Source organism: Panicum hallii, chromosome 9 (genome assembly GCF_002211085.1).
Source record: "Panicum hallii strain FIL2 chromosome 9, PHallii_v3.1, whole genome shotgun sequence".
Taxonomy (NCBI): Eukaryota; Viridiplantae; Streptophyta; class Magnoliopsida; order Poales; family Poaceae; genus Panicum; species Panicum hallii.
This window is the reverse complement of record NC_038050.1, coordinates 33,494,545-33,512,883: the sequence shown is the minus strand read 5'-3', so window position 1 is coordinate 33,512,883 and position 18,339 is coordinate 33,494,545. Positions and strand designations below refer to the sequence as shown.

General features: G+C 47.0%; 1 protein-coding gene across 4 annotated transcripts; it reads right to left on the bottom strand.

Annotated features, from left to right (window-relative positions):
* Window positions 1-5,863: 5,863 nt before the first annotated feature.
* On the bottom strand, window positions 5,864-9,445 carry LOC112877612. Of its 4 annotated transcripts, XR_003225528.1 has the most exons (4): window positions 8,917-9,445; window positions 8,461-8,641; window positions 6,454-7,055; window positions 5,864-6,205 (listed from the first exon to the last, which is right to left on the bottom strand). XR_003225528.1 is itself a non-coding variant. In XM_025941955.1 (3 exons), the coding sequence occupies exons 1-3, from the start codon at window positions 9,368-9,370 to the stop codon at window positions 6,157-6,159; spliced, it is 540 nt and encodes a 179-aa protein (XP_025797740.1). In that variant the 5' UTR covers window positions 9,371-9,445; the 3' UTR covers window positions 5,864-6,156. The 4 variants fall into 4 exon arrangements, 3 of the variants coding, with proteins under 3 accessions (XP_025797740.1, XP_025797741.1, XP_025797742.1); XM_025941955.1 differs by lacking the exon at window positions 6,454-7,055 and having other exon boundaries at window positions 9,061-9,445; XM_025941956.1 differs by lacking the exon at window positions 5,864-6,205 and having other exon boundaries at window positions 6,212-7,055; window positions 9,061-9,445.
* Between the last annotated feature and the right edge of the window lie 8,894 nt (window positions 9,446-18,339).

The window sequence follows — 18,339 nt, the reverse complement described above, 5'->3', positions numbered from 1 at the left end:
CTGGAAGTGATTTCTACAATCTCACGAAACAGTATAAATGCAGTCAGGATTCCAGTTGGATGCTAGATTGTAAATGCAGTCAGAAGCGTACAATGGATGACTTGTTTGTTCTTTAATAAGATACATGTGTTGTTCTGGGCCAAGAATTTGGCTCTTATAATTCTGAGTATGATAATTGAATCTCTATTACAATTTACAAATTGGTCTTTCTGTTAGCATATTGGTATTCTGAACTTTTACAGAATATGGCTATTCGGATGCTTCCAAGCACTTTTACATGTTTTTTTAAAGTTCCTTGTCTTGCAAACATAGATTATTATTGCAACAATTTGCTAATGCTATATTTCTTCTCTTTCTACCTTTTTTGCCTCTACCTAAATTGTATATTCCTTCTATCAATCAATAAATAAATTGTATATTTCTGTTAGATTAAACCAGTTCCAGATCTCTGCTTAGAAAAATAGATTAAGCCTTTTTTGACATTATCTCTTGACAGTTTGATCTAACAGAACCATGTTTTAGCATCTGCTTCAAATACATTTTCCATTTGGCATTGAAGGAATTGGTGTTGAATAATACCATGGACAAGATTAGGGTCGTAGATGATTTATTCAGGAAACTCTAACATGAAGATAAAAGTGCAATCACCCTTCATATAAACAGATACATTTCCTACCCAGAGAACCACGGTTTCAGTTGGTATTTCTACAAAAAGAAGCGGCGATCTTACTTGGATCTATACTTCATATACACTAGACATGTAGTACTTGGCTGTGTTTTTGTATGCTGCAGCAAGAACGAGATAGATGTATACTCTAACCTTATTTGCAAATTATCTAAACTTGCAGATGCAAACTAATTATGTCAGGTAGGCATCTTCAGTTTGAGTTCGTATTATTGTCCTAACATATTTACTGTGCTATCTCATTTGCCCAAAATCATATCAAACATGGATACATAGAGACCTAGAAATGAGTTGCCTCAACATTTTTTTAACCTTGAGTTGTTTTAGGTTACAAACTTGCAAACCTCATCAGTGTCACTCAGTTCAAGTGAATCAGTTCAATGATATATTGTTGTTACACCACGGAGGCACTGTGCCTTACCTTTCCATTATGGTCCTATCTCAAATATCATTAGATTTTTAACAGGGATTAAGTCTGATTGCGGGCATCACCTGCACCAATTGATGTGGTACTATGTCCTAAGAATTGCAGGCATCATCTGCACCAAACAATGTGGTACTGTTGTATATGTACACTAATGTGGCAGTTACTGTCACCAAATATCATTAGATTTTTATTAGGGATTCAGTCTGATTTACTCAGCTACTTAGTTATGCTACTTAGTTATGGTGAATCTGATATTTGCAGTCTCTTCAGGTTGTTTTCTCAATGCGTGAGGTTATCCCCTTTTCACTTTTGTGGATATTTTAGGTTGATACCGTTGAACTAGGCTATATGCTAATTCATAGTATGTACAAAAAGTTCCCACAATGGATGAGTTGATGAAAGGTAAAAAAAATACCGGGTCCAACACATTTACTTTTTGCTGATGATACTCTATTGTTTTTCAAAGCAAATGATGAGCAAGCCACGAAGGTCAAGGAGATTCTGGAGACATATGCAAAAGGTACTGGTCAGCTTATCAATCCTGCAAAATGTCCCATTCTTTTCAAAGAAAAAGAATAGCAGGAGGAAATAGATGGTTAGGAAGGAGTTAAAAGGATTCTTGGTGTGGAGCCTAGTGCTGTCGAAGCTAAATACTTGGTCTTCCAACACCTACAGGGAGAATGAAAAGGAGCACGTTTTCAGCCTCTGAAAGAACGACTCAGTAAAAGACTAAAAGACTTCGTAGAGAAAAATATGTCATCAGCAGCGAAGGAAATCCTAATAAAATCGGTTGCACAAGCTTTACCAACATATATCATGAGTGTATTCAAGCTTTACCTAGGTATGTGTCTCCCTCGCAAGTATTATCAGAGACTTCTGGTGGGGAGTGGAGAACTACAAGCGAAAGGCAGCTCGGTAGCTTGGAAGACTGACCTTGAAAAAGTGTTGTTGTGGGTTAGGATTCAAAGACAGGGTTATTCAATCATGCACTGTTGGCAAGACAGGTTTGGAGGCTGATAGAATCCACGTGGCATATGTGCTAAGTTGCTGAAAGCCAAATAGCATCCACGTGGCTGCTTGGTGGATACTGCCTTCACTGCTGCTAGCTCATCCTACTCAATCTTCTGAAGACAGGAATTATATGGAGAATAGGTAGTGGCACCCAAGTTCATATTTGGAGAGATCCTTGGATCCCAAGAGAACATTCCTTCAGAGTAACAGCAAGAAAGGGCAGATACTGGTTACAGTGGGTTTCGGAATTGCTGGGTATTGAGAGAAACTGGGAACATGACAGAATTGCTGTTGTATATCTTTAATCCAGTGGATGTGGATGCAATTACTACGGGTGTGTTTGTTTCGTGGGTTGAAACCGATCGGGTTGGGTCGAACCCTTTTAGAGGTGTTTGGTTCAAAAGGTAGGAGGGTTGGGTTCATCCCAAAGGGAATATCCTCTCCAGATACGGGTTGACCTGGTTCCGTGAAATCGAGCGGACCGGACGAACCCACTTTTTCGCCATCCGCCCGTTGTCTCCTCTGTTAGCTCGGCGTAGCCGCGGCCGTATGGGCAGGGCTGTCCGGCGAGCCGCAGTAGGGGCGGCGGGGACCTAGGCGCGAGCATGTGGGCCGTGGCGAGCCGGGTAGGGCCGGCGTGGAGCTGGGCGGCGGGCTCGAGCTGCGGCCAGTGCAGGGGTCGCGCGATCGAGCCGCGGTCAATACGGAGCCCGCGCGGCGGCCGGGGCTGGGGTGGCGTGAGCGACCACAGGGTGCCGCAGCCGATCGGGACAAGCAGGCAGTGAAGGGGAGCACAATCCCGCGGCCAGTTTCTGTGGAGGAAGAAGGGAGGGAAGAGTAAGAAGAAAGTGAGCAGAGGCTGCTATATGGGTCCTGCGGGAAGGATTGTCTGAAGATTATGCTACAAGATTGTCCTGAGATTTTATAGCTTTGACCGCTAGAGAAATCTAGGTTGTTTTCTTTAAGAAGTCCATACAAACTGCCATAAAGACTGCAGAACATACAAGAGGTCACAACGTCCAGCTCGGCACCTGTGGGAGTTTGGAAACTTTGGGAAAATATTGGAAAGGAAATATACCAATACCACCAAAAGTCAATCCTTTTACATGGAAAGTCAGAGATGTTCTCCCAACCAATCGACGCAAATTTGTAAAGAGGACGGACCCGAAGACCCATGCTGTTGTTGCTGCCTGTGTGGTCTTAGGGTAGGGTAAGTACATTGGAACTTATTTAAAAAAAAGTCGTGATGACACGCCATCTTGAAACGACCGCAACGTATATAGTGGGTTGTCTATTTTATTATCTCATAGTAGCACCATATGTATAATAAAAATAAATAGTATGACAATAACCACTCGTACAATGGTGAGGAAGCGGTTTCATAGTCCTTAATTTTAGCTTATGAAGCGGTTGTTTCGTGTAGCAACCGTCTTATTCTCTTTCTTCCACATCTCTCCTTCACATCATCAAAATCCTAGGTTAAACTACATGAGACAACGTATAAAACCGCTGACGTGTACTAATATACTTGCCCTTAGCCTATGCGCGGAACTAGGTCATCATGCTACAGTTGTCTACCCCTCAAGTAGAAATTTGAGAAAGACAATGTGAATGCATTGTCAACTACATCTACATGATGAATCATTCCTTGTTTCGATTCTCTGGATCTGGCTGGTTGTTATTGTGATTGGACCAGTGCTTATCAGAATGAAGCATAATTTCTTAGGTCATTCTCAATGCAAGTGTTATATGAGTTTCATTCTTATTAAATAACATGCCACGTACATGGCAAGTAATTTATAAGGTAAAAGAATAATAGATTTTTATAGTGATGAAACTTGGTGTATACAGTTATCAAAAGGCATGAAACTAAAAACAAAACTTCATTGAGAAGATTTGAGTTTCATCTACACACATTCATCAACTTTTATTGGTCACATGGCATATTTGATGCTAACTCTAAATAATAATCAAATATGATATGTTATTTATAAAACTGTGTAATAAAAATATGCATCGAGAGTGATGGTTTCGTTCCAATGTTAAGCTGATATAGCAGTTTTGATAACTGTAATACTGTGCAGTGAGATTGACCTTCACAGCTCACCATGCAATGCATAGCGGGCGCGGCGACTCTTCGCAAGAGTGAATATGTGTGCGTGTTTGCCCTTTTCAGTACCCTTAGGCTAATCAAAATGGGGTTTCATGGCGAGTTTTATGGCATTAATTACCATGATATATCAGCATTTTTGATGATGTGGCACTGGTTTAATGAGGGAAGAGAAGGAACCAGTTTCATCCCCACGACACTTTGCTAACCCGTTTCCAAGACGTTGGAAATGACGTGAAACGACCACTATGACTGACGTTGTTTTACGGGGATCCAAATATACATGCAAAACAGCTTTTAAATATACATGCCACACTAGATTAACTAGCATTTAATTACACTGTTTAGCTTTGAAAATAGTGAAATAAAACTCTCCATTAAAGCATAGTATTTTATCCATCCTTCGAACTGACGTGGCATTCTTGGAATACGCATATGGACCCATAGCCTTACGATTTGCATCGGCGCACGCACGTTCCCTGCCGCGTCGAGCACCTTGTTCCGCTTCTCGGCCCATGGACCGCCAGGCCTGCCTTCCCCTCCGTCTCTGTGTGTTTGTCTACTCTCTCTCTCGGTGGCTGCGCCCAGCGTAGTGTGTTGTTGGGGGAGTGGGTGGGTTTCGTTGCGCGGCTTCCCGACGCCACCGCCGAACAACGTGGCGGGCCCCACCGCGCCGTCTCAAGGAGCGGGCGACGCGGCGGACGCGACGCCGGGCCGCTCTCAAATCCGACGGAATCGCCCCGCACGGTTCCGACCCGACGAGGGCGCATAAATACGCCCGCGGCCGCCGCGGCTCGGCGACCTGTAGCCAGCCGCCCACTGTTCCGTCGGATCCCAGCGGCGGCGCCGCCCTCCCCCGAGTCCTCATCGTCCGGCCGTCGTCCTCCCCGGCCCGCGCGAGATGAGGTGGGGCGCCGCCGCTGCTGCCGTGTCCGCCGCGGCCACCGCCGCCGCGTCCGCCGCGTACCCCTCCACCACGGTACGCCCTCGCCCTCTCGAGCGCTCGCCCGCCGGCTGTTCCCCCGTCGGTCCAGGTGGCATTCTTCCGGTCGCTCACATCACATCCTTTGCCTGCAGGTACATCAGGGGTCCTCGCCGGCGAGGGAGGACGGCGCCGGCAGGAGGCGGCGGAGCGGCGCCGCGGCGGCGGCGGATGAGAGGTTTGCGCCGCGGTTCGACGGGCTGCGCTTCATCGAGACCCTCGTCACGGCGCACCGCTGACTGACGGGCGCACTCGCAAGCCCCGGCCGGCGGCAGCGGCACCCCGCCTTCATCGCCCGCCATCTCCACCGTGCCGTGCAGCACTGTGGGGGCTGTGATCTGCGGTCCAGGTCGCCGGAGTAGCTCTAGCCTGTATCCAGCTGACGTCGCCGTCGCTGTTCACCATGTGCTTGTTGTTGGTTAACAAAGGCTAATCAGAAAAGAATATGCTACTGTTTGTGTTACTCTAATTAAATGGGTGGCCGGTGATACGATTTCTTTTTCTGCCTGTTGAAAAGTTTCAATTCTTGCTGGCCGGTGGTTGTTCATCTGTCAATGGCGTGCCTGCTGCTACCTGCTATAGGAACGAACGGCTCAGCTCACGAGCGCAGTAGCCTACCGCGTTGCCGAATTTGGCGATACAGTAGCAGAACAGGCAGGCTACTGCGCACAGCTCCAACAGATTCACAAGGATCTGCGGTGTTACAGGTCTTTTTAGATTAAGGAGAACACTCAAAGTTGAATGTCTATAACCAAAGTATTACAAACACAGCACTCGGGCTGCCAGCAAAAGCCAACCATAACAAAAAAAAAACAAGACATTGAACAGAAAAGAAACTAGATGTTTTTATTATGCTCCTGAGCCATCCAAATTTACTGACAAACTCTACGACAGCGCTCTCCATTGTAGGACAGCTCTTCTTTAGGAATTTCTCTTCCTCTTTAGACAGCTGGCACCAACAATTTGTTCAGTAAGTCCCCATAAAATAACCTGCAAATACGAGTTAGGGAGATTCTTTTAAAAAATAACATTATTTCTACTCAATCAAATAACCCAACAAAGAGTCAAAAGTCATCTCTTCTGCGGTGTTGCAGGTAGACTAGGGATTCTATTCTATACAAACCACGATAAAACTCCCTTCCAAATCATACTGGCGCTGTGACGTGGTTGAAACTATTTCGATGTCTGGTAGATTGGTTTGAATAGAAATTTGAGAGATCCGAATTCTGGATACATACCACAGCTGGTGTAATTCCGTGGTTCACTACCGGCCCCCAGCTGCTGGATGGCGGTGAACTTGTGGCATGGCACGGGCACCTCGTCACCACCGGCTGCGGGAGGTTAAGGACACAAGAACGTGGCGAGAACCGGATCGTGCTCCTGTTTTGCTATAACGAGGAGTTTCCGGTGGACGCAAAATGCCCAAGGCAAAGCAAATCCCAGCGAGAGCCAGTGGCAGGCGCAATACTCAACGAAGTCGACATCTCCGGACTGAATCCAAAATCAAATAGAATATTTGTTCATCGGGTCCGGGATTCAGGCCATATGTGAAATAGAAAAGATTCTTTGTCTTGCTCAGCTCTCCAAGGTTTGGAAGACATACTGCTAAAAAAGAAAAGGTTTGGGATCAACAGGAACCAAAGAAACAACAAAGAGCCAAAGGCGACTGACGTGGCCCAGGGGCAACTCGTGCCGACCACGCAAGCTCCAGTGTGAACGGGAATAGATTCCGCCTCCAGGACCCGTGATCTCGTTCGTGTACCCTGTTCGACAACGTACGCACCAATCCCACCACTGCTAGTGGCATCCAATTGTTTATCGCTATCGCTTGCCGCGTCTCCTAAAATAAAAATCCCAATATTTCTTTATGCCATCTAAATCCTTCATGAGTTAACTTTTCTGATGTTGACCATTGTGATCTAAAATTTTATATAGATCGGCAACATAATGTTAACTTTACTAGATTCATTACAAAAATATGTTTGTAATACATGATTTTGTCACTCGGTACAAATAAAGGACTTGTGAACATGACAACATAATATCTGCAATGGATCACTTCAAGGCAATGCGTCCAATATTTCTGTGGGCTTGCATAATCCCTATGGTTTAGGAGGCGTAAGGTGAACCGCATTCCATTTGTATACTTTCCCGATCCTATATTTTTTTTCTAAATTCACTGTTTCTAATTTCTCTGCAGGCTACTGCTTCCGTTTTATAATATGTGTCTGGTCCACAAATTTATGAGGCAAAGCTAATAAGTGGTGTTTTTACAAGATTGGTTATTCTTGGTCTTTGTTGCCCATATATGAAATTTTGTCCTATCCTTTGCGCCTGCAAAATGTTGATAAACCTAGTTGCTTTAGAAGAATTCGGAAAAAAAAAGAAAATGACAAGAGGAGGAAGTACTGAAACTAAATGTGATATCGTGAAGTCTGAAACCCATACATATGACCAAAAATGTTGAATTTAAATTTGATACACTTCTGTCAAAATGGAAAACCTAAATGACACTAGAACCCTAATGATTTTCCAGCTCAGATGAGAAGCATAGTTGCTAAAAAGAAAAGGAAAAACAAAGGAGAGGGAGAGTAACTATAACAAAGGGGAGAATAAAGTAACAACGGTGGCCCTCTATCAACTCCAGCAAGCTCCATATTCAAGCTCCTACTCAAAAAATATGGACTAAAAGTAAAAAATCTACTCCAGCAGAGTTCCTACTCATGTCGTGTCCCTAAAACAGGGAGGAACTCAAATCCCAAGTTATTAGGACCGAACCGGTAATCGAACTGGCTAGAGCGTCGGTTCAATGGTTCATAGGTTCAACCATTACGAACCGGTTGAACTGCCGGTTCAAAAGTTTTAGACCATTGAACTGAACTGGCCGTGAATACTTTCGAACCAGTCATATATATACAAATAATAATTAACAGTAAATACTAAATAATGCATAGTTGATCATAAGAAAAATAAGCTCATAAATAACACAATTATATAACCAAATTGGTTGCATTCAAACATCAACATGTGAAGCACAAATTCAAATAATAAGTTCACAACAGGAGCCTTACAGAGTTACAACTATAGGTATAGTATATCCATTTAATATCCTACTCATTAGCCTACTGAGTTGCATGCAAGTTTAATATTCTGATTATAAATCTGTTAAGTCTCGACTCAAGTCTTAACACACATTATACAGATTGAATCAAGAAAGTATTGAGTTCGAAACTATGGATACTAACCATTGGCCATGTTTGTGTTGGCTTTGCTTCCTTGTGGAGGGGATTGACGCCTCGACAGTTGCTGTCGCCCTCTTCACCACCAGCAAAGCAGCTACGCCGCTGCCGCCCTTTGCTTCTTGCAGATGCACCGCCGCATACCAGATGTCTAAAAATTTCCCTCCCAATCTGGTTGTTCGTAACCCTAAATGTGAGAAAAATAAGACCTTTTCAGTTATACCCCTGGATAGATAAGCCTATATTGAATCGACAGAGGGGTAAAATAGGCAAGAGACGAAAACTGTCCGGTTCGTGTAGAACTGGCCGGTTCACTGTTCCGTATAAAACTGGCCGGTTTAATTGCATGGACGGTCTTTTATGTGAACTGGACTGTTCTGGTTCATGATTTTTCGGTCCGACCGGTGGTACGGTTTAGTCTGGTCCGATCCTAATAACTAAGCTCAAATCCACTCTTCTAACCTTTTCTCCAACGGATGGCTAAGGAAGACCTCTACTTTTTTTGTTTCTACTGTTACTATTTTCCAGCTTCTTGCCCGCGCAGCTGCCGAGGACCCGAGCTCCTCCGCCTCCTAGCCTCATTGCCGGTCATCCCCAGCTCCCTACCCTTGTCCCCATCTCCCGAATCCACGTTGCCACCACGCCGCGTCTTCTGCGGCAGATCCAGGCGGGTTGTAGCGAGCCCGCGTCCTCGTGTCTGGGTCGAGCTCGCTGGCCCCGAGCGCGCCACCCGTCGACCATGGCCGTGCCCAAGCTTGCCTGCGGCCCCGCCGTGGTCGGCCAACCTCGCTTGTCCCGAGCTTGCCGGTCGGAGGCGGGCAGCTCCGAGCCAAGTCGTGCGGCGTTCGAAGGGGTCGATGTTTGGCTCCAGGGTCCGCGAGCGGATGGCAGACGCAGCAGCCTTGCGTGCCAGCATGGGGTGGAAGAAATGCGAGATGGAGGGAGGAGGCACGAGCAGCCAAGTGACGCAGGTGGAGCAGAGGAGAAGAAGCATTGAAGCATTGAGCAGGTACCGTTGGCTCGAGCGAAGGGATAGCGAAGAGAGAATGAGAGATGGCGCACAAGATAGATAAAGAAGGAAGAGAGGAAAAAAGAATAAAATGTTCGCTCACTTACGAATGGGTTCACAAAATAGGGGCTTATATCTAGGAACTATTGCTACAGTAGTGGGCTAAATCTAAAGCTCCAAAAAGTAGAAACAAATCCTACTTAAAAACTAAGGACGCTGAATTTGAAATATCCTCGTAGTTGAGGGGATGCGGTGGATCAGGGTGGATCAGGGATTAAATTTTAATTCGGATCACGTCAGATGCTAATTAGGAGAATTAAATATGAGCTAACTATAAAACTAACTAATTGCATAAGTCGGAGCTAATTTATGAGATAAATATATTAAGTCTAATTAATCCATCATCAGCGCATATTTATTGTAGCATAATAACATCAAATCATGAAGTAATTAGATTTAATGGACTAATCTCGCGAATTAGCCTCCATAGATTTTATAATTAGCTTATATTTAATATTTTAATTGGTGTCCAGCATCCGATTTGACGGGCTAAAGTTGAGTGTGGAAAAACAAACATCCCTTACTGTTTGCTGGTTCAAGATCAGTTTTACCTAAGCCGTCGAGGTTAAATGGAACTCGAGGAGGTGGGCAGTGGGTGAGATACTACTCGATGGTGGGAGACAAATATTGATGGACGTTGAAGGTGATAGGACATCAATGTTGACAGAATTGTGTCAGTAGCGGTCGTGTGTGACAGCTCCGCCGGTAGCACGGCGGAAGTGCCGGTTCAGGGCAGGTGTCAATGAGGACATTTAGTTAAGATCGTCGAAGACGGCGCTACCGATAAAATGCAGGGCGTTATCGAAAAGTGAGGATTGGAGTAGAACCGTATTATTATTGGACGGTTGCGGCACGATTTGAAGCACGATACAGCATGAAAAATTCCGAACCGTGCTAGTAGATTACGAGCCATGCCTATAATTTCAGCAACCGTGCTAGTAGATTACGAGCCATGCCTATAATTTCAGCCTGATGGGCTGCGCGGCATGGTCCGATTTTGGATCGTGCCTGGACCGGTTTGCCACGAAAATAGCCCATCGATCCATACGTAGCATATTATTCTAATATTAATTAATTTATGCTACTTTGTAATTAATAAGAAAGGATCCATTCAAAAAATAATTATCCAAACACACGAGCATCCATAGAAAGACAACTGCAAAATATATTGAGAACTGTGCTTAAAATGGCATAGCATAAGAGCGTATCGGTATGCTGTGGCCTATGCTTGGAACTGGTAAAAAGATTATCGTGTTATTGCGGTACAACATGACATGCCTCATATGTCAAGGTGTCTAGACTTGACATGGCATGAGTCACGAGAGAGCCGGACCGGATAGCCCGGCCCAAGTCCCATCTCTAGATAGGAGAGGGCACCACGACACACAAGGGGAAGGAGTGAAGGCACAGACAATAAACGCAGACGGTACATACATGTAGCGAAAGAGATAAGATTTTCATTTTTTAGAAAGTCATACGATGGCGGACAGGCACATAAGATGAGGGAGCTATATATCAATCGAATGGTATCGGAAGAGTTCTTCTATCATTAAATATTATGAAATTTGTAGAGTGTAATAAAATCGGCATTTCTTGAGTTAGAAGCACATCAAACCTTCCAAGTTTTTTTCATGAGGAAACCTTCCGAGTTTGATTTGCGCAAACAAACTCATGGCGTGCAGCTGCGACGAGGTAGATAGCTCATGCATATTAGGGACATGTACGACGAAATGTGTCACAACTCAAAAACTTTAATCATGCTTAACATTTAAACAACATCATTATAAATATCATTAAGGCATAATGAAGCATCATGTGCATAAGTTTGCATGAGTTATTTTAATTTGTGTGCCTTGTTGTTTGGATGCTTGTGAAGTAAATTTCATCTTTTGCTATGTAAATGTGCTCCCAAACAATTTATTAAAATATTAGATGTAAAATGATGAATTTAAAGTATTTTTGTAGAATTTTGTGACAACTAACCCGAGGCATAAAATTCTTGGAAATTTCAAAAACTGTTGTTTTGTTTATTTTTCTATGAGCAATCTAGAACGTCTTTTGCGTGTTTTTGTTGCATGATTTTATCTTGCTTGTGTTAAAATTTGGTGATTTGTGGAGCTCGGGAAGTCACTATTTTTCAAAATTGAAGTCGAACCAGCATTTTTCCTTTTTTCCCCTCGCCTAGGGCCCACCCGTCAGCGGGCCCCACACGTTAGCCCCTTAACCCCGCCTCTCCTGCGCCCCCCTTACCTCCGCCCGCCTGCTCACCCCCCTCCTCCTCCTTTAAAGCCTCAGCCCCTAGCTCCCCTTCTTCCCTCCTCCAATACTGACGCCGCCACCTCCATTGCCACCGTTGGCCGCTGTCGGGTTTTATGCGGCTGCCCACCGAGGGGTATCCCCAAGGTGGTAGGTTTTGGGTTGGGATGCGCCGAGATCAGGAACTCGAAGGTGCAGACAACACAAGATTTAGACAGGTTCAGGCCGCAATATGCGTAATGCCCTACGTCCTGTATGATGGTTTGTATTGCCTTGATGTTGATCTGGTGATCTCTTGTTTTGAGGGGGTCCCTGCCCACCCTTATATATCCGGGGGGACAGGATTACATGAATCCTAGCCTGATACTAGCTCAGGAATCGTACTCAAGTACAACTCGAGTAGTTTCCTTCTGTATCGACTAGTTCTACTCCGCATGCGGGTAGAATACAACATAAATAAGGTATAGGTCACGTCCTATCCCCTAGCCCAATACGGACTCCTTGATGTACACAGCCCCGTGGCCCCGGGTCTGACAAGCCCCCGAGCTCTTCGTAGCTGAGTACTGCAGGCTCTTCAAGTACTTCTGAAGCAGTCTTCGACTTCTTTCGAAGCTCCGTCTTGAAATTTCTCTTCGAGTACTCTTTTGACTGCATCGAAACTATGAGGTGCTCATGCCCCGAATTCTTTCTTTTGCATGGGGTGCGATGAATAATCGCACTCCATATGGAGTAGCCCCCGAGCCTTAGGTTGAATCAAAGAATCAAGCTGAGGGTCAAATTAGTCTTGAGTCTTCTTTTCTTCTTATCCTTCGAGTACTTTCGAAAAATAAGTAGTCGATGCCACGTGTCTCACAGCCCCCGAGCCTTGAGTCCAAATCTGTTGGAAAAAAAAGGATCCCAAAGGTCGTGGCAAAAAGAATTCCTTTTGAAAAATAAGGTCTAAGAAGAGGCAATTAGCAAAAAATTAGACTCGAAACCCGAAAAACCTCTTTTTTTCGGGACAAGTAACCCAGAAAAAATGGTGAATCGGGTAGGGGCCCAAAAGATCTGCTAAGAAACTGCCTGTATCCAATTAATCCTTTTGCGCGACGCTTCATCTTTCACACAGTAAACCACTGCCTGAACGCTGGTTATTTAACCCCGCAGTTAGTTAGGTTTTTCCTGTGCCTTCAGATCTGACGCCGCCACCAGAGAAAAACAAAACCCTAATCAGAGCCTGACCTGCCTGAGCCCTTCCGCCGCCCAACGTAGTCGAAAAAACTTTCGAGCCCACCACCGTAGCCCCCGAGCCTTGTTCGAACAACTCGTGGCGAAAAAGGGGTGGAAATGGCGCCGAAAAAGATCAACCAAAAAGACTTGAAGGAAGCGCAGGCGGCGACCAGCGAATGGTCAATTAGTAAGTGCTCTCGCCAAAATCTTGCGAGTTTAGTACTGGGAGGTCTGCTGCAAGAGAGGGATCTCATTAATTGGCGTCTTCCTCTTCGTGATCCCTTCCCAATGGAAAACGTTGATGAGATTGTTTCGTTCTGCTCTTTTTCTGAACGGGGATTCGCTCTCCCCACTTGCTCATTCTTCCGCGGTCTTCTCTACTTCTATGGGATTGAGCTGCAACACCTCAATCCCAACTCGATCTGTCATATCTCCATCTTCATCCACTTTTGTGAAGCCTTCCTCGGAATTGAGCCCCATTGGGCGCTTTTCCGCTATCTTTTCCGCATGAAACCCCAACCCACCTCAAAAAATCCTTCTGCAATTGGGGGTGCTGGGATCCAACTTAGGCAACACGCTAGTGACAAATACATTTCGTATAAATTTCCTTCCAATGTCCCTGGGTGGAAACATCAATGGTTCTACATTACGAACCATACCCCCCAACTCCCTGTGCGGTCTGGCAGGCCTCCTGTTCAACGCAGCGAGTGGACATTGGAGCCCAGTGAAGCCGAAATGGACCAAGTAAAAGAGCTGCTTGAGTTGATTGCCGCTCACAAAGAGATGGGGGTAACCGGGGCGTCTGTGATGCTATCATTCTTTAAACGTCGAATTCAACCCATCCAACAGCGCCATACCTTAGGGTTCGAGTACATGGGTACTGAAGACCCATCCCGTATGTGCGCAGAAGAGCTTGGAGATGATGCTGCGCTTGTTCGCGTCAGGCGAATTCTACTAGATGTGGATGCCGTCCCATATGTTCCAGCAGGGTTTACAGCCCAGAATCGACCACCAGCAGTAAGTGTGCGACTTTATCGACTTCTTCCCTTGAACTGAAGAGTTGATACTAACTGATTGTTGATTTGTCTTAATGCAGGAAACATCAGCACTATACCGGAGTTACCCGCCACACCCCGATCTGCCCCGGCCTTACCATACGCTGCCCAGTGCCGCCAAAGCGCAGAAAGAACAAGTTGGCAGCGAATCAGCTACGGGCAGCCGGGCGGCTGGGGAGAGGGTGCATGCCGACGACTCCTCCGGATCGTCCGTGGACTGGTCGGACGACGCACCTCTCATTCCCCGGCGGCGTCGGGATATGAGGAAACGCAAAGCCAGCGCCACTGATCTTGCCGGGTAAGTGTTTGTCGAAACATGAAAACTGTCGAGTTGTGTTGCTGAATACTGATGACAACCCTGTCTTGCAGCCCCTCATCTTCATTGCCCGGCTCCCAGCACCAAAAGGTAGCGAGAGTGCACTCCAGCAGCAAAGGTGCACCAGAAGCCGAGCCCATAGAGGGCGAGAGGGCCGATCCATCGCCTTCTGTCGCAGGCGATGTGACAATTGCCGTGGCAGGCACAATATCGGAGCAGCTCACGCCCTCGACCGAAGCAGCGCCGCCGCCGGCAATTGGTGTCACAGACATCGGCGTGTCCGAGCTGCCGGCCCCCTCGTCCTGTACACCGACTCCTCCAGCCGCGAGTACCGTGACAAGGAAGCCGTTGAAGCTGGTATGGAGGAAGCCGATAATGACGCGATCCCAGATGTAAGTAACGCCTTGGACCTTGCCCTTAGTCATGTGTAAAGATCACAGTAAAAATGTTGTGCTTTTGTCGTTAGCAGATCAACAGCTGCGGTGACGCCAGAACTCGAGTTGGCGCCACCAGCCCCCGAGCTGTCGCCTGGGCGACCCGACGTACTGGAGCCAGCAGGGGGGGCAGATGTAATCATGCTTGATTCACCACTACCCGAGCTCCAGCGTACAGAAGCCGAAGCCCCCGGCAATGAGCAAGTCGAAACTACCACTGCCATTCCCGCCGATGGTGCAGGTAAATGATCCCGCTGCCTTGTGCCACAATCATTGCTACTTTAACACTTGTCCTTTGCAGGGACCTCGCAGCCGTCAACTTTGGAGTGTGCGGGTGCTTCTTGCGAGGTACCCGAGTTGCGGACCCCTGTAGGAGAAAACACCAATATGCTCCAAGAGGTGCACCTCCCAGGGGAGGATCTGAGCCGCCTGCGCCAAATGATCAAGGCGATCGACTCATTTGCTCTGGTGAGTAATGACTGGACCACTGGTAGCTGTAATCGATATTCTCTGACGCCCAAAAACATGTAGGACATGAACCAGAAGACCTCAACAAAGCTGGAAGAGTCCACCAGGCGGATCGATGAACTGCTGCAGGAGCGAGCCGGCTTCGAGCAGAACATTATCGAGCTCCAGGGCCGGCTCAAGGAACAGCGGAAAGCCCATCAAGGTATGTTGAACTCAATTCTCGGAGTCATACCCGTAGTCGATAACGTCACGGTCTGAAACCTGCTTATCATCGCAGAACTTAAGCAGCTATTAAATTATAAGGAGGAATTGCTTACTGATTTGAAGAACATGCTATATCGCCGCGCAGATGAAGTCGAAGGTCTGCGGAAGGTGATGGCCGACACGGAGAAGCAACTAGTCGACTGCCTTCAACAGATCAAGACTATGGGCGAAGAAAAAGAACAGCGCCAGAAGGAACTCGATGACTTGAAGGTGGCAGCCCAAGAACTCGTAGAGATGGTGGATCCCCAGGAAGACGGTGCGGAAGATGGGCAACCACTACTTGATCGTCTTCGTGGGGCGCCACAAAAGATCCTGAATTTCGTTACCGAGGCTGCCACATCTTACGTGGGCCATGCCCTAGGCCTTGTAAAGTCCTTCTGGCCAAAGGCTCGGCTAGAAGTACTCGTGGAGGGAGCAGCTGCAGATTGTTCTGATGAAAACTTCCGCGAGTATTTGCTAGAGGTCCGGCCTGTAGCTGAAAAAATTGTAGGGAACATGGTCCAGGATTGAACTGTTAGTATTTAAGACTTTTGTAATATAAGAAACCTCTTTTGTTCCTTTGTAGTCTTATGTGCAGACTAAAAGCCTCATCTGCTTTGAAGCATAGGCGTGCTACTTCTGAGTGCAGCGACTCAGAGAGTAGTCGATTTAGCCCTTCACGAGAGCTCATCGGGTTAGCTGGATGAGATCCTGCCAAAAAGGATCCACTCGGACCCGGAACGCGCAGTCTGTGGCGCGATGACTAGGATGCTCATGGCAAACAGTCGAAAACTACCCTTAGGTGTAACCACCGCAGGAGTAGCCAAACGAGTTAGATAGAACCCAAACCAGACGGGCCTAACCAATTTGAAAGAAACACGATTAGCATCGCGACGACCCATGTGCCACTGGCAAGTAGTCGTTTTTATAAAATTGAAGCGTGGCCAACAGCCGCCATCGTTGTATTCAAGAGTTTACATTTCGGGTTGTGTGGCACAAAGCCGCCAAATCGACCCAGAAAAGTAAAACTTGACATGAATGCATACATAAATTGGACACGAGTCTGCCTAGGGGTAGAACCGTCGCAGGTGCTGGATGTTCCACGAGTTGGGTACATCCTGACCATCGGGGTGCCGGAGTTGATAAGATCCTGGTCTTGTAACCCTCTTGACGATGAACGGTCCTTCCCATCTTGAGTTAAGCTTGTGCAAACCCGACTCATCCTGAACGCGACGAAGGACGAGGTCGCCAATACTAAATGACCTTTCCTTAATGTTGCGGTCATGATATCGCCGGATTCCCTGTAGGTAACGGGCTGACTGAACGAGAGCAGAGCAGCGAGCCTCTTCAACAGAGTCCAACTCCAGCTGTCGTGCTTCGTCCGCCTCGCCTTCGTTATACATCTCAACCCTTGGGGATTTCCACATGATATCTGCTGGAAGAATCGCCTCGGAGCCGTAGACAAGGAAGAACGGGGTCTGCCCTGTGGCCTTGGAAGGTTGAGTCCTGAGCCCCCAGATGACATGTGGCAACTCGTGAATCCACTTCCCGCCCTTCTTGCTGTTGGCATCGTAGAGTCTCTTCTTGAGACCATCAATGATCAAGCCATTTGCTCGCTCGACTTGCCCGTTTGCCCTTGGGTGGGCCACCGATACGTACTTGACCTCGATGGACGAGTTTTCACAGAATTCCCAGAACTGGTTGGCCGTGAAGTTTGAACCCAAATCGGTGATGATAGTGTTGGGGAAACCGAAACGATGTAAGATGTCGGAGATGAAGTCGACCACCCTGTCTGGAGTAAGCTTGGCGATCGGCTTGAACTCGATCCACTTGGTGAACTTATCGATAGCCACCAGAACATGAGTAAAACCTCCTGGCGCCGTAGTGAAGGGCCCAATCATGTCGAGGCTCCAGCAAGCGAACGGCCAGGAAGGTGGTATGGTGATGAGGGTGTGGGCCGGGACATGAGTTTGCTTACCGAAGAACTGGCAGTTCTGACATCGACGTACCAGATCTTCGGCGTCGGACACGGCGGTAGGCCACCAGAAACCGGCTCTGTAAGCTTTGCCAACCAGTGACCTTGAGGCGGCATGGTTACCACATACGCCCTCGTGTACTTCTCGCAATATATCCAGACCATCTTCTGTTGTGACGCATTTCATGAGCACTCCGGACCGTGCGCCCCGCCGATAAAGTTTGTCTTCGACTAGGACAAACCCCTTGCTCCGTCGCGTGAGGCGGGCGGCAGCAGCGCTTTTGGGGTCCATCCCGGTCGGTAAGACGAGATCTCGGATGAAGTCGATGAAAGGTCCTCTCCAGTCCTCACCAACCAGCAGCACCTCCCGTTCTGGTTGTACGGAGCCAGTGGTGGAAACCGGTGGTGAAGGGCTGATGGACGGATGCGTCAACTCCTGAACGAATACCCCTGCTGGGACTTGAGCTCGGGTTGATCCCAGCTTGGATAAGGCATCGGCAGCAACATTGTGTTCCCGCAACACATGATGAACCTCTATGCCAGAAAATTTGTTTTCTAGCTTGCGGACCTCTTGTACATAGGCTTCCATGGTCTCCTTGTTGCAGTCCCACTCTTTGTTGACTTGCTGAACGACCAAAAGTGAATCGCCGTATACGAGTAGCCGCTTGATCCCTAGTGATATCGCCAAACGAAGCCCGTGAAGCAAGGCTTCATACTCGGCTTCATTATTGGATACCCCCCAGAGAATTTGGAGGACGTACTTGAGTTGTTCGCCTCGTGGAGAAATGAATAAGACTCCGGCGCCGCCGCCATCGAGCCTGAGGGAACCATCGAAATACATGGTCCAATGTTCTGGCTTG